A 16,018-nucleotide genomic window follows, 5' to 3' on the forward strand; every position below is an offset into this window, starting at 1 on the left:
CAATAGTGCAGTATGGGATAAGTTTCAGAAGGGATACTGTTTTTAGAAAAAAGACTTTGTCGCTGTAGTTCTTTGCTAATCGAGGTTTTTGATGTTCCTAACATGCAAACAACCGATATTTGGATGTTAATAATACGGTGCACGGAAAGTTTGGAACCTTAAGTAAGGAGGTATTTCTCAGGATTATGTAATCATCTGCCGAGATTGTCGTGTGTTTATTGAGAAGCGACAAAACGTTGTTGTTGTAATTTTTGTCAGGGTGACAGGATTTATCTGGTTTTACGACAGGTAAAATGTAAAGATAATGTGAAAATCATTGTTGGTCATGTTTTTTTTATGCCAATAGCATCGGGTATGTTATACTGTTATAAGCTTGTGTTAACTGAAATTTCTGTATGGCTGTGAAAGGTGACCTCTTCCGTTATCCAGACTAGTGACACAGTGACAGTCGGCACTTAATGAATTGCATGTAGTCTATCTAGAGTGTTATTTTAAAATCCTGACATTCGTAACATCATGATCCAGAGAACAAGTAATATAGCACAGATTTTAACTTCCACTTTCTTCGCGTGTTAAGCCATCAAACTCAACTTCAACCCTATTTTAGTATTCCAGATCGCTGACAACTGGGCACTTGCCTACCAAATTTACTTATGCAGACATGACAGTGAAAAGATTGTGTAAATAACATGTAAGGTAATACAAAACTCGCTTTCATTTTCACAGAAGTTCAACAGTAAGCCACATTCACATTTCATGTAGTAAACATGCCGCCTTTAGGTTAAAGCATAGGCTAAAAATTAGCACCCAGCTCCAGTGTAATGCGAGATTTTGCAACATTTCTATGCGTTGTTGACGTTTACAATTTTTGTAGTGGTATGCTGTACAGAATATTCTGATGTCCGCCATACTATGATTTCCAGATATTATCAGACATAGTTGTCGGTTCATTGCCCAGTGTTGTTTATTACTGTATACATCACCTTCGCCTTCCAGGCTGCAAATTACCTAACTACACTCACCACATTGGGGCAGCCACTGTAAAATTAGCACTCACTCACAGCTAGTGGTCTTTCAAGTTTGGGACAGCAGCTGCTTTCCATGACCATTAAAATGGACACATTTCAGAAATAACCTTTCTACCTGGCATTTTCAGTTCCTCCACTTGTTTTTCCAAGTTACTATGAATGGGGATGTGATTTCCAATGCTGAATTTGAATGAAATGGATATTTAATGTGTTAAGATCTGCCAGTAGGTTAAAGCATAGGCCGTCTTGTGAAAACCGGCACCCAGCTGCGAGATCTCATGTTTTTTCGACTAAAATTTATGCCTGTCTAAAATACAAATGTTGCCTATACTTTACCATGTTATCTTCCATGTTGTCATCAGCAAACGACTGCTGCAGACAAGTCAAGTGTCTGTTTCAAATATCCTGACTCTTCATGGGGAGATCTGGGGACAGTAGCCTATGACGCCTAACAGGAGTATGTTTAACCTTAAAAACATTCATTTTTTTTACGTATTCTATAAAGTCTTGAAGTACAGTACAGCCAGATTTATGCCCTGTTAAAATCTTAACTTCCCACTTTACTGTTCTCTGACACTGGTCCGAAATATTTCCTAGAGCAATTCTGTTGATAATGAACTACATGTATGAAGCACCTTATTAAAGTCAAGCGTCAAAAAGCAATGCCGTAAGACAATATTTGCATGTGGTATCAGCAGAGTGCCACTAAGCGGGTAGATAAGCTGTAAATTAAAACAGAATTACAGGAAGTGGGAAACTGAATGTCATTTCACATTCAGCTCAATCATGAACACAGTGCTACAGTACCACTGTGAGAGAACTTTCATTGAGGTGGATAGTTACATGTGTGCTATTTGAGTCTGCACAATGAATGCAACATTTTGAGGTACATAGGAAGTATTATCATATATTGAAAAAAAATTCATAAAATGAAGTTGATGTACATGTATTAAAATTGTTTTTCATACAGGTTGTGCTTGTCAATGGGTTATGGAAGGCCTCGGTGGGCGTTGCAGGGAGACAGACCGCTGTTCGGGCAACGCCCGTATGACAGCCCACTACCGGAGGACAGTATTCGTCGAAAGAGAGAATGGAGGCTCTTGTGAAGGGGTAACCTCAAAGCCAATGCTTGAAGAACATAATTCAGAGTCGAATAGTGCTGCTAAAAATCCAGCATTGAGAGGTGTCAACGCAAGTTCAGCAATGGGCTGCAGTTCAGGTAGAGTTGTGAGAAGAAATCCCAATGTGGCTGATTTCTATTGTCCTATTGCCGACAGTATGGAATGGATAGATGGTCAAGACAGCCCTGTACCCTCCCCACCCAAAGAGCTTGGTACCTACCCAGAGAATGAGACTCCCTCATGTGAGGCACAGATTGAAAATGTGGAGGGCTTTGAGTCATCCAGTAGTGAAAGCATACAGGCTGTGCAGATAATTCCCCTTACCAATGGGTTACACTCCAAGAATTCTGTAGTAAAACCTGGTAAACAACATCGTAGGAGTTTGCTCAGCTGTGCGTCACATCAGTCTCCAGATTTGGCTTTAGCAGATAACACAATGTCTGCGTCCCACAATTCCCATGCAGCTCTGACAGAAATTAGAATTGGAAACAGTTGCTTCTACGTGCCGTCAGCATTATGCTCTAACAATATGGCCACTCGTACGGTGAATTCAGAACATTTTAATAAAAATGGACGCAAGCATGAAAAATATTTGAAGTCGATAGACAAATGTAAATTGCCAAATGGTTTGACTTTTGGGAGCAGAGATGTGAAACTAGTGAACGGCTCATCCAGTAACTCTCGGAAAAGTTGGCCAAATTCTGAGTCAAGTCACAGGGTAAGGGATCGTGGATCCGAGTCCAGTCACAAGAAAAAGGGCATTGTGTCCAGCTCTGTTAGTGTAGATAGGATAACTTCCTTACAAAACAACCAGGAAGTACAAGCTGCTGATAGTGCTAAAACTAATATGGGATCAGTTTGTGAAGAGGTCAAGTGTAGAGGAATCCTTCCCGTGTTTCTCCATACACAAGAGGTTAAAGGGAACGAACTGTGCAATAACAATGAAAGGGAGTGTAAGGTTTTTTGTGCGAAGGGTCCAGGTTCAGGCCTTGAAAATTGCCCTGAAGACTGTAACATACATGCTAACAAGCATGATGAGTGTGTAAATACAAGCTCATGTGTGCCCAGAAACAATTCCTCGGAATCCAGTGAAATGCTAGATTTCTACGACGATGGTGTGTTCTTAGAAGAACGATCGCCGCTTGGAGAAAATGGAGACCCACCTGAAAACTATGGTGCATGTGGGGTATGTGATGATAGTGTTGAGGACTTGGATAGATCGCAGTGTCTAGAATCAAGGACTTGTAATAATACAGAGAGTTTCTGTGATATTGAAGTTTGTAACTCTTCGTATAATTTCCTAGCGACATCTGTGTCACCCTCTGCTTCTATTAAATACTGTGAGAAAAACAAAGAGCTGGAGAAAGTGCTGTTTGCTGGAGCCTGTTCAGCGGGTTGTGATAACAACGACGACATAGGTGATTTCATTGAGGCTGACATACCACAGCATGTGGACAGGTTGTCCAGTCCTGGTGGTTCTCGCGCATCAACATCTTCCAATGATGAGGATAACATATTGTCTTGTCAAGATCTAAACAAAGTGGGTAACAGCAGTGTAAACATAGAATGCTGGGATAATGATAAATACGAGGATAAATCAGCCTTTGTAGATGACGACATCACAGACTGGTGTCATCATCCGCAGGAAGCGGATTTAGGCAGAGATGGGGTTTTCTTCAGCTATGCCCCAAACCACAACCCATCGCTAATTCCCGGCTTGTTCAGAAGAGACACACGAAACTGTTTTGGGCGGTGGATGGGTGGCAGTTTGGAGAGAAAGCCCACAGATCTGTTGTCCGACGTTTCTGCGCACAGGCAGTGTCAGCGTCCTCGAGGTCGCTCTGACTCCTCCTCCATTGCCAAACAGAGCAGCAGCGACAGCGAGATTAGTAACCTGGCATTTTCTGATTCATCGCTGCTTGTTTCTCCTGAGGTTGATATGATGGGCTTTGATTTAATGGTCACAAACTCTGACCTGGACAGAATCGGGCACAGGGATGGTATAGGTGTTAATGGAGGAGGCTGTGATGCTTCCAGTGGCACTTTACGGAGAAATTCTAGTGAGGAGGGATTCCACGAGGCCCTGGAGGAAGAGTTGGGTGCATGCTTCATCTCTGGCGCTCATGCCAGCGGCAATTGCTGCTGTCCCAATGATCTAAGTGGCTCTTCCCCTTTGCAGTCAAATGGCCACTCAGCGAACCAAGTCTCCCCTAGTGCAGCAGCCACAGACTCGCACAGCCTGAACTTGCAGGTGCACAGCAGCCCCTGTTTCCATAGGTACGAGGATAATAAGGAGGATGGAGATGAAGCCTGTGTGCTTACATATGATGAGACTCACAGAGCGAAACCCAAAGCCAAAAGTCACAGGCGAGACGGGGGCTCGCGGAGCCGACAGATAGGATGTAGAGACAACAGGAGCGCTGTAGTGCCTGTCCCCATTAGAGGCCTCACCCCAGAGACTCATACTAACAACATCGTGGGTGAGGAACACACAACATGCCCTGGGGGTGAGGAGTCATCTTCAGCTTCTACACACAGGCTCCCTCTTGTCTGGTATGTATACAGTATTATATGGTTTGATACATGTGGAGAAATGCATAAAACTGGTGGTGTGTCACTCTTTGCCATTAATAACCTGGCTATGCTTACATGTAGATTCTTCAACCTACAATTTATGTCCATTAAAAAGGTTCATGGTCAGAAGTTAAAATGTATGTGTACATATTTTTCCTTTCTGTCCTTTTTATTTTAGCATTGACCAACATGTGCACTGCTCAGTTTTGTTCACAAACTTACCTCTATTTTTTCCCTGCACATTATGTGCCATATAAACATGTGACTGAATATTATCCAGTACTTAAGGAAATCAACCTAGATATACTTGTATTTTGCGTCTCTGTTTAAAAAAGTTGACAACCACGAGCATTATCTACATGTGTCACCAACTATGCTCCCATTTGGAATGGTGACAAGTCCTGTAATGCAAAATTCCCTTATCGTGTATTTCGATCTTCCATGCATGCCAAGTATGAAAAACCCATGACCTTTATGAAAAATTCTAACCATGGTCTTCAGAAGTGTGAAATTTCTTTTGCAGTTTGCCAGGTTCATCCACAGACCCAGCTGGATTGGAGGATACGAATGAAGAAATATGTGAGGTAGGAATGGAAATGCACTTAACAGGACAGTCTGTTGATGCATAGTGCACTTGTATTGCATGTGTTATGCCCTATTTCCTCTGTAACCTGCGAATGGTCGTGAGTTTCCCCCGGGCTCTGCCTGGTTTCCTCCCACCATAATGCTGGGCGCCGTCATATAAGTGAAATATTCTTGAGTACAGCGTAAAACACCAATAAAATAAAATAATAAAATAAATAAATATTTCCTGGGCTTTTTCTCATATGAAAGAGCAACTTTCAGTGCACATTTCTAATTTGAGTTTGGAGACAAAATTACATTGGTTGGATTGACCAATTTCTTGGCTTCACAAAGAGTGTAATTTTTTCAGTTTACACAGAATAATGACTTCAGAATATTCTTCAGTAAGCACCTTGCAAACATATGAAAAGGTTGAAAAGTTACATAATGTGATCAAGGATTTTTCTTTATGAATGTCTGCTGATCAATCAGAGTGCTATCAATGTTTCTTCATATCTGTTGCCTAGTAAAAAATTCTCAAATTCACATCCTTCCCGAGAGGTTTGGTCAATACAGAAACATGTAGACCAGCTATCACCTTGTTACCACAACTACATGCACACAGTATTCCTCATTGCTGATTGGTCCGATGCTCTGTGAATTTGCTTTGCTCATGTCAATGTATTTGTAGGCTACTGTGAATCTTCAGTGGTTATGGTTTGATGTGTATGTGAGATCATCAAACATTACCAAGGCTTACGTTACATTATTATAACAATGTGTAACAAAGCAGCATATGTAAAGACCCTGACTGGTTTAGTCAGTTATCCCAGACTCAACATATGAATTTAAAACCTGTAGAATTGAAAATGAAAATCAACTCATAAAAGTTATTTTAAGATCACCATATCCTAATTTCAACTTCCAATACAAATAACTGAGCGAGTCAGTCTTGAATTTTAGTCAGAAATTGTCTCTGTAAGGAATATACCCTTGATACCTGGCAGAGGTCTACATCCGAGAGCTCTGGTTAACTCCAACAATAGACATCACTGCCATCTGTCAAGAAGAATTAAACACTAATTTCATACATAAATGAATTATCTTATCTGTTTCCAGCTAAAAGAGTACATGTTCGAGGACAAACTTAAGAAGGTACGAAAGGAACCCCTAGACCGTGTCATGATCTGGAATGAGTGCGAGGCATACTTCCATCAGATGAAGCCAGTGCTGTCTGCCCCATGCGGGCCCATGGCTGTTCTCAATATGCTGGTGAGTTCTAATGAAACTTGACCCATGACTGTTCTCAATATGCTGGTGAGATCAAATGAAACATGGCCCATGGCTGTTCTGTATAGGCTGGTGAGCTCAAATGAAACATTGCCCATGACTGTTCTCACTATGATAGTGAGTTCAAATGAAACATGGCCCATGACTGTTCTTTACATGTATATGCTTGTGAGTTCAAACGAAACATGGCCCTTGGCTTTTCTCACTATGCTTGTGAGTTCAAATGAAACATGACTCTTGGCTGTTCTTTGCATGCATTTGCTGGTGAGTTCAAATGAAACATGGCCCTTGGCTGCCTTTTACATGTATAGTCAGGTGAGTTCAGATGAAACATGGCTCTTGGCTGTTTTTTACATGTACATGTATGTGGTGGTGAGTTCAGATGAAACATGGCTCTTGGCTGTTCTTTACATGTACATGTATAAGGTGGTGAGTTCAGATGAAACATGGTTCTTGGCTGTTCTTTACATGTATATTCAGGTGAGTTCAGATGAAACATGGCTCTTGGATGTTCTTTACATGTACATGTATATGGTGGTGAGTTCAGATGAAACATGGCTCTTGGCTGGTCTTTACATGTACATGTATATGGTGGTGAGTTCAGATGAAACATGGCTCTTGGATGTTCTTTACATGTGTATGCTGGTGAGTTCATTGGCCATGGCTGTTTTCTATATGTTGGTGAGTTCAGATGAAACATGGCCCATGGCTGTTTTCTATATGCTGTTGAGTTCCGATGACTTAAGTGTGTTTGTGGTGGTCAGTAAACATTGAATAAACATTGAACACTTCATTCAAGCTCCAAAAAATTTAGTTCATTTTCCTACATGTAGTATTTTTGAAAGGTGCATGCATTGACATTATTCATAGTGTGCCACATCCTTTGCCTTTTGATTCAGTGATTCCCGAAACATTTCAAATTTGCAACTGTATATTTACAGAAAGCCTTGGGTCGCGATGTGGACAGGGAGGAGGTTTCCAAGGTGATTTTGTCCCGCCCCCGTGATGAGACCGCTCCTATCCCAGAGTACCTCTTCTCTAGAGGAGTTGCTGGTAAAGTGTGGGGTCTCTTATCAGCTGATCCTTTTTGGGGGGGGGGGGATTTTATTTGTTTAAAATGTAGACGAGTATGAGTTTGTTATGCTTGATGTCTAGATATATAAAGATAACACAGTTTCTGTCAAGTGGTAGTTGTGTTTTTGTGTCTTGCATATAGTCAGTATGCAGTGTAGTTGACGTTAACACAAAGTTTCAAAACAATATCACTTACTCAACTGAAGAATATCGGTTGTATTTATGGAGTCACACAGAGGTTCAGGTGAAGACTATGTTTCTGAGATTCTTGTGTTATTATTTGTTTACAGGTACAACAGCAGAGGCTCTGATAGAGGGTGTGGTTCAGCTTACCAAAGGAGAAGTGATTGGTCGCTTTTTCCAATTCTATCCCCCAAGAGATGTTGAACTTCTGAAATGGTTGGCTTACTGGATAAAGAAAGGTATTTACCATGAACACAACAGTTAAGGCCACACCAGTGTAAAATATTGTTTCACAGGTGGAAAAACTTTGAAGTCCTCTAATTTAAGGGAAGTGTGCATTGTCTCAGTAATATGTCATGATTGTAAAGCCTTGAAAAACAGATTATTAAAACATTCAGATTGGACAAAATAAAAGGGGAATTTTCAGTGTGATTTTTGTTCTATTTTAGAATTATTTAGTGTCTAGCGGTGATTGTGTTAGATTGCTCCATTTTGGGTGGGGGGGGGGGGGGGGTGCTTTTACTGTCACTTCTTTTAATTCCAGCTAATTTTTGACCAGAAATAATCTGCACAAGTCTATACAGTCCTTCATTTTTTCAGAACTCTTAGGCTTGACGTTACGATAATTTATCCTTGCTCATTTATCTTGCAGCTCACAAAGCGTTCATGTTAAACAAACAAACAAAAAAAAACTTGCATATAATACATACATTGTATAGAACAAATGCAAATAATTATATTACGGAAATATTAGTACAATTATTTCTCAACAAAACCTTCCAAAGCCTTTATCATAACAGGGGAGGCCTGTAGAAGTTGAAAGTTGAAGAAAGTTTGCATTTCAGACAGGATTTAAAAGCTTTCAGATAGTAAAGTACCAGTATGTTTCAGGAACTTCAGTATTTGATCGGTTTTGAATTCCACATGAAAAAATGTGAAAGTGACATCAAATTGAACTAGTACGTGATTGAATGCTGTAAAATTTAAGTTTGTCTTCCAGGCGCTGTCCCTATTGCAACATTAAATTTACAGAAGAGTGTGCGGGGAAGTTCTGGCATTCCTGATGCTTGGCATCATCAGATGGTTTATGGAGTCAGTTCTAAAGGTGAGTCACGAAGGCATTGGCGTCCAGTGAGAAAGCTCATCCAGCTCAGCTGCAGCATTATGTTAGAGGGAGAGACGTTGCAGCTCAAAAGCGAGCTGTAACATGCTCATTGAAAAAGCAAAATGTTGCCAGCTTAACAATTTTAATCAACCAGTCACAAGTTAGTTCTGTAAGAGAAAAGTGCAGCTGTTTCAAGACATCACATGAACCTAGTTTTACCTTTTAGCCATACGTGCTTTGGGTATGCGTTATGCAACATCATGTTTCAGGTTTTCCAGCCTCATAAGAATTCCAGATTTAAAGTTGATTTTACTTTGGTGGATAAGCATTTCTGAAGAAAAAAGATGGCTGTGGCTGTTTATTTCTGTTTACACGCAAAAATCTTCCAAAATAACTAAGGTTACATTATTGTTGTCTTTGTTTGAAGTAAAAATTCTTGAGTCTGGCGTTAAACAACAATTTAGTAAGTAAGTAAATAACTTCAACACTTCATATTTTCTGAGCTTAGCATTGTTTGTGGTTTTCAGGTGTGCACTTGACGAACCCTCTGGAGATTCTCCCTGAAGAGGTAATCTTGGAGCAGTTGTTCAGTGAGTCAGTGCTGTTGGTACAGAGGCAGGACATCGTCAGTCGCTATAACGACCACTGCCAGCTGTACAAGTTCCTACAGCAGCCAGACTCGCGATGGCAGACCATGAATGTGCTAGGTAAGTTTTGCCTCTAAAAGAAATATGAATATTTACTCGCATGACTAAATTGAAAGTGAAGCTTTGCACATACCCGTATTACGAGCCTGTTTTGCTCTTATTAGATCATGTTTAGTTTTGGTTTTATGATATAGTGACATTGTCATCTCTTGCTGGTTTGGCTGTGGCTTTAAGTCAGGAGGTTTAACAATTATCTGGCAAAGTCAGGCGGTTTGACAATTACGTGGCAGAGTCAGGAGGCTTGACAATTACCTGCCAAAGTCAGGAGGTTTGACAGTTACCTGCCAAAGTCAAGAGGTTTGACAATTATCTGCCAAAGTCAGGAGGTTTGACCATTACCTGGCAGTCAAGAGGTGTGAGAATTACCTGGCAAAGTCAAGAGGTTTTACAATTACCTGCTAAAGTCAGGAGGTTTGACAATTACCTGCCAAAGTCAGAAGGTTTGACAATTACCTGGCAGAGTCAGGAAGTTTGACCATAACCTGGCAAAGTCATGAGGTGTGAGAATTACCTGGCAAAGTCAAGAGGTTTTACAATTACCTGCTAAAGTCAGACGGTTTGACAATTACCTGGCAGAGTCAGGAAGTTTGACAATTTCCTGGCAGAGTCAGGATTACCTGGCAAAGTCAGGAGGTTTGACAATTACCTGGCAAAGTCAGGAAGTTGACAATTACCTGGCAGAGTCAGGAGGTTTGACCATTACCTGGCAAAGTCAAGAGGTGTGAGAATTACCTGGCAAAGTCAAGAGGTTTACAATTACGTGCCAGAGTCAGAAGGTTTGACAATTACCTGGCAGAGTCAGGAACTTTGACAATTTCCTGGCAGAGTCAGGAAGTTTGACCATTACCTGGCAAAGTCAGGAGGTTTGACAATTACCTGGCAGAGTCAGCAGGTTTGACAATTACCTGGCAGAGTCAGGAAGTTTGACAATTACCTGGCAGAGTGAGGAAGTTTGACAATTTCCTGGCAGAGTCAGGAAGTTTGACCATTACCTGGCAAAGTCAGGAGGTTTGACAATTACCTGGCAGAGTCAGGAAGTTTGAGCATTACCTGGCAAAGTCAGGAGGTTTCACAGTTACCTTGCAAAGTCAGGAGGTTTGATAGTTACCTTGCAAAGAATAGTGCTTTACTCCAGGCATTCAAGTTTAGTTCAGCCGTCGGATGAGGGAAAAAATATTCTTGATTTCCAACACATACTGGTACTGGTTAAGAGAATACGATTTTGTCCACTTAAATTGCCCTTAAAGTAGTTAATATCATTGAAAAGTAATAAGAGAATTCAAGGTGTATAACAATAATGGATGCATTGATTAAGGCTTTGTTACATGTAACTGTAGGCCCTCAGTGATCAAGTGCGATGAAGACCAAGTCTTCAAAACTTCAATTTCACTGCATGAGCAATTTTTCCCATAAATGAAATTGGAGCATAGGACAAGCCTTTCTCTTCCATGTGTTGCTGTTTGTCCTGACTTGTAGATTTGGTTATGTTTCTGTCTATCTGACCATGTTATTGTTGTATTTTAACAGGTCAGGTAGTGAATGTATTACGAGAGGAGACAAAGATACCTGGTTACAGAGCTCAGGTGACCTCTCATGTGTCCATCCCGGCTATCTACCTGTCTGGGATCACCCTCTACCTGCCAGAGGACTCGCCCAGCCTAGGGGAACTCACCACCGTACCCAACCTGCCCATAGCTACTCCACCCACCACCTCCTTGGGAACATCTGCACCCTAAGCCATACCCAAGGGTTCCTAACTAAGCACTATGTAGCGTAACTGAACCATGGGTCATTGATTTAGTTGTGATGCACCTTGGATGGTAATGCAGGGATCTTGAGTTATGATAACAGAGTGACCTCCCTTTACAAAATCATGTCAATGCTTTTAATAGGGCATAGGAGTAAACTCTGTCAAATTTCACATGGGTTGGTATATTCAACACTAGTTTTTTTCTAAAAATGTTTGTTTTAGCTATCTGAATTACAGTAAATGATTTTAAAATTTCATCTATCACTGAGCCCACATTTTACCAAATTTCTGTTGACCGTTTGTTTGGAGGGTATGATTACATTCATACGGAAGGTAGTGTTTTATGACATTTATTGCGTCTTAAAATACATGTTTAAGGAAAAATTTTAGGGCATTTACCATAGATATGCCAGTGGTACAGGATGTTACAAAGTACAAAAACATAGAAATTCTGGCATCCACATTAAAATTTTGTCATCCACATACCAATTTTGGCATCCACTTCCAAATTCTGGTATCCACATTGAAATTTTGGCATCCACATACAAATTCTGGCATTCACATTGAAATTCTGGTATCTAGTACCTGAACATATATCGCCATGATTGGGCCGTAGAAAGGCAATGTCGTCGTGTCGTAACAGCTAAATGGCATATTGAGTGAGACGGTTTACTGGAACCATTATGAGAAACGACGAGAGTACCATGGCCTAACCTGGAAATAATTTTAATGTTGGTGCACTACATAATGGCACATCATTCAGCTACCAGTAATAAAGTAATGTTATTTTCAAGGCAGATTTGTGCTGGACATCATACTTGCCCTGCTGCTTATTTCCAGGCTTGACCATGGCCCTTCAACGAGAACGTCCCTGACTCTTAGGCATCCAATGTTTTGACTGTCGGAAACACAAAGTACATCTGGCTGCATACATGAAGAAATAAACCATTTTAAGAAATTATGAAATGATTTATTTCAGTCAATTCAAGCTGAATGGATTCAGGTCTCCCATATGAAATTAGTGATGAAAAGAGAAGAAAAGAAATTCCATCCTAGCTGTATCTACGTTTTGGTTCTTTATGCAGCCTACTACATGTATGATATTTCTAACTGTTTACGTAGTCTTCTAATTATTGGAGGCATTTTTTCCTCTTGGTTGTGAGCATTGATATAAAGCCGTTTAAATTTTAAGCCTTTAAATTTTGAAGAAGCATGTTGACGAGTGAAACTGTCAGCAATTTTTTTTCGCTTCCATGTTTTTTTTTTTTTTTTTTTTTTTTTTTTGATGGATATCTTTCAAGGATAATCTTCTGCTCAAATATGTTTTACAAATATTTCTCTAATGTCTTTATTGGTCTTAGATTTATGCAATAAACTCATACGAAGCGAGATAGAAACACTGCTGTCTAATCTTTGATCTTGTTCGTGTGGACATTTTCTTTTCATGCTCTGTTGATTAGCGGTTTTCGACCATTGACTATGCAGTATATTCCTGTGAAGAAGTTAATTAATCTTGCTGTACTTGATGGTTTCTTACGTCGCTCTAACAGATTCATGTCTTACGGTTACTGGGCCCTTTTCACAAAACTTCATAAATCAATTTTTTGTAACTATTCTCATGAATGACGTTGCCTTACGGAACTATAACGTAGACAGCGTCTTTAACGAAAAAAAATTACAAGAAATATGACATATGAAGCTTTGTGAAAGTGGCTCCTGGAGTGTGGGATAGAAAATGGTGATGTAAAAATGGTATGACGAGTGCAGAACTTAAGTCATGTGGCAGTAACTCATTGTAGTGCATTTGAACCCTGCTATCAAATGGTGCTGTTATTCAATGGGCACAAATCCACAAACCTGTAGAGCTGTTTGTATAAAGTGTATATTATATGACATATTGTACATATATCCTCGTTATACCTTATGGGAATGCGCCATAACAATTTGTACAAAGTGTATATGTCTACACCTATTTATAGCTGACGTACTAGGAATGTCATTTTATCAGGTTTTTATGTTCATATAAAGTGGTTACACTAGACTGCTTCATTCACAGCCAGGATACATTAATCTATCCATATACTGTATGTGTATATGTAATGCAAAAGCAAAATTGTAAAGTACCAATAGCTTTATGATGTCTAGCGTGTTTGTAGTGTTGGTGTTGTACTGTGTAGAGTTTCAAAGACGAGCCATGTGAAATCAGCAAGAAGGGTTCCAGCTTTACAGACTTTTTTCAGCCTCAATGTCCAAATTCGGACGCGTTGTTTTGATGCAGTTTATAACAAACCTTTATATATTTAAGCTTTCCTTAAATGAAAAGTCTAGACAAATTGAGCTTTAGGTGATATGTAAGTTGATGGATTTCCGTTTTTAAATTCGCCAGTAATTAGTTTTAATGTTTACCTTAAACCACGTGCAAATAAGGTAAAGTGGAGAGTGCTGTGGACTTTGCGGGCAGCCATGTTGACTAGCTGAGCATTTTCATTTATTCTGATCGTGCAAATTATCGGCTAGTAATTCAGTTGCCAGGGTTTGAATGCAGATAACTGTGTGCAAAAAAACTACTCAAATATTAAGTGCTGGTCGTTTTCAAAGCATTGGCGGTCAGCTTTTTCAGAGGTTTTCCCCATTATTGAGTATTTAAAATATCAATCTGAACAATAGTTCCTGGTAGCCGTTTTGTATTCCCAAAACCTTGATCCCTATCACCAGGCTATCAACTTTTCCAGCTTTTCCCTTGTATTGATTACTTAAATGTCAATCTAAGCAAAGCACCTTCTGGTCTTTTTGAATTCTCAAAACGTTGGTTTCTCTGAGGGCCCGGGACCGATTCCACTAAGCCATTTCTGACAACAGTCAAAATTTGAAATATGATCATAAAGGTTACTTTGGGGCTTTAGAAATTAAAGAAATTGTCCACCTCATCAGTGTCACATTAACACAAGTGTCAATATCAAAAACAAGGAATCGTAAAGTTTTTAAATTTGGACTTAAGTCAGAAATGGCTTCTATTCCGCTGATCCCATGAGACCAGATTGTTTACCTAACTAATCCCATGAGACCAAATTGTTAATCACAATAACCACAAGAGATCAGCTAGTTTATATGACAGTCCTAAGCCCAGTTGTTCAAAAATGTATTGGTACTTAATCCCGGTATTAACTTTAATCCAGATTGAAGTACCATTTACTTTGTATTAGGATGGAGACTGGTATTAAGATTTAAGACTGGCTTAACTTTAATACACTTTTGAACAACTGGTCGCAAGTGACTTTCTAACCTTGTCAGATGTACATTTTCTAAAGTCACAAGTTAGCAGTGGTAACATTGCTCTGTTCTGATTACGTATTTAAATGACTTAAGAAACTCGGTGACGTGATGCAAAGCCGTTTACGGTGCTAAATCAGATTATCCGTATTCATTATCCTTTGAAGTGAGCAGGTGTAATGGAAAGTCCAAGTACTGTGCGATGCAAGGCCAATATGAAGGAATGAAACATAAAAAAAGGTTTATCAGATTGTGTACAGTACCGTACACATCAGAATAATCCAAATCCGGGAGATGCGCCTTGGGTTGGGTGATGCAATTCATTGTATAGGAGGTGACTTGCTTTGATGGAAAACTTTCGAGCGGCATGTTCAATTCAACACCTTTAAAACAGCTGGAATGAGTTCATGTATTGTGCTGTGAGAAATTTGTGTGCTTTAATTCAGCGGTTTTCTGCGATTCTAGGTGCAAGGGACTTTTTGGACACGATATGAAGGCATTACGCTCTGTCTTCGCTACAATGTTAGTTTATGTAAAATAAAGTAAATATTAAGATCTTTTTGTAATATGAATGAAGTGATGAATTGTGCCCCCCCCCCCCCCCCCCCCCACACACACACACACAAACACACACACACTCACCCACACATTTTCTTGATTTTCTTGTAAATACATATTTCGCAACTATGTGAAATGGTCTGTGTATGTTATCAGAAAGACGTACTCCTGTACTGACGAAGCTATGCGTGTTTGCTAGTGGCTCTGCTTAGGAATGTTGTCTGAAGTTGAATAAGCACCAGTCTTCGCAATCTACAACACCAGAACCAGACATGCGAAATCCAGAATGTCCTGCAGAAACTATATCATAGAGTTTGCTTTTGTTAAGTTGAGATGCCGGTCACGAAGAGTCCCTATTCGTACTCACTACATTGGGACTAAAATTTAGTTTTTGCTTGTCAGTGTTTTAAACTCATTCTTTACAAGTAAGCTGCCCTACCACTCCCATCCTCCCTTACCAACCCCCTCCAAGAAGTTCACGAGAAGGAAAAGTGCGAATCAGTTAAAAGTTGTGAAAAAAGGTTCCAAGTCTGTCTCTACTTTCTTCTTTATATGCAGAATCAAATCTGTTTTACTTTCTCTTCCAAACACTACAAGCACTGCAGTCGTCTTTTGTGATCTAATTCCTTACATATTCCCTGTCTTCATACGTCTTAATGACTGTGAACCTGTATAGCTAATGTGAATTGGTTTTGTTTTAGGAGAGCATTATTTTGCCAGAAATAAACATGCTGTGCGCATGACTCTTGTGATACAATGAATTCCATGTGTGTGTCATTTGTATACCTGTACTC

General features: G+C 39.9%; 1 protein-coding gene across 2 annotated transcripts; it reads left to right on the plus strand.

Annotated features, from left to right (window-relative positions):
* The first annotated feature begins 38 nt into the window (after nucleotides 1-38).
* LOC135465742 (uncharacterized) lies at nucleotides 39-12,602 on the plus strand. Of its 2 annotated transcripts, none has more exons than XM_064743069.1 (9): nucleotides 39-170; nucleotides 1,999-4,702; nucleotides 5,247-5,307; nucleotides 6,407-6,559; nucleotides 7,519-7,630; nucleotides 7,942-8,073; nucleotides 8,835-8,939; nucleotides 9,467-9,646; nucleotides 11,174-12,602. In XM_064743069.1, the coding sequence occupies exons 2-9, from the start codon at nucleotides 2,019-2,021 to the stop codon at nucleotides 11,380-11,382; spliced, it is 3,636 nt and encodes a 1,211-aa protein (XP_064599139.1). In that variant the 5' UTR covers nucleotides 39-170; nucleotides 1,999-2,018; the 3' UTR covers nucleotides 11,383-12,602. The 2 variants fall into 2 exon arrangements, with proteins under 2 accessions (XP_064599139.1, XP_064599138.1); XM_064743068.1 differs by having other exon boundaries at nucleotides 39-162.
* Nucleotides 12,603-16,018: the final 3,416 nt, after the last annotated feature.

The sequence above is a fragment of the Liolophura sinensis genome, chromosome 5 (assembly GCF_032854445.1).
Source record: "Liolophura sinensis isolate JHLJ2023 chromosome 5, CUHK_Ljap_v2, whole genome shotgun sequence".
Lineage (NCBI taxonomy): Eukaryota > Metazoa > Mollusca > Polyplacophora > Chitonida > Chitonidae > Liolophura > Liolophura sinensis.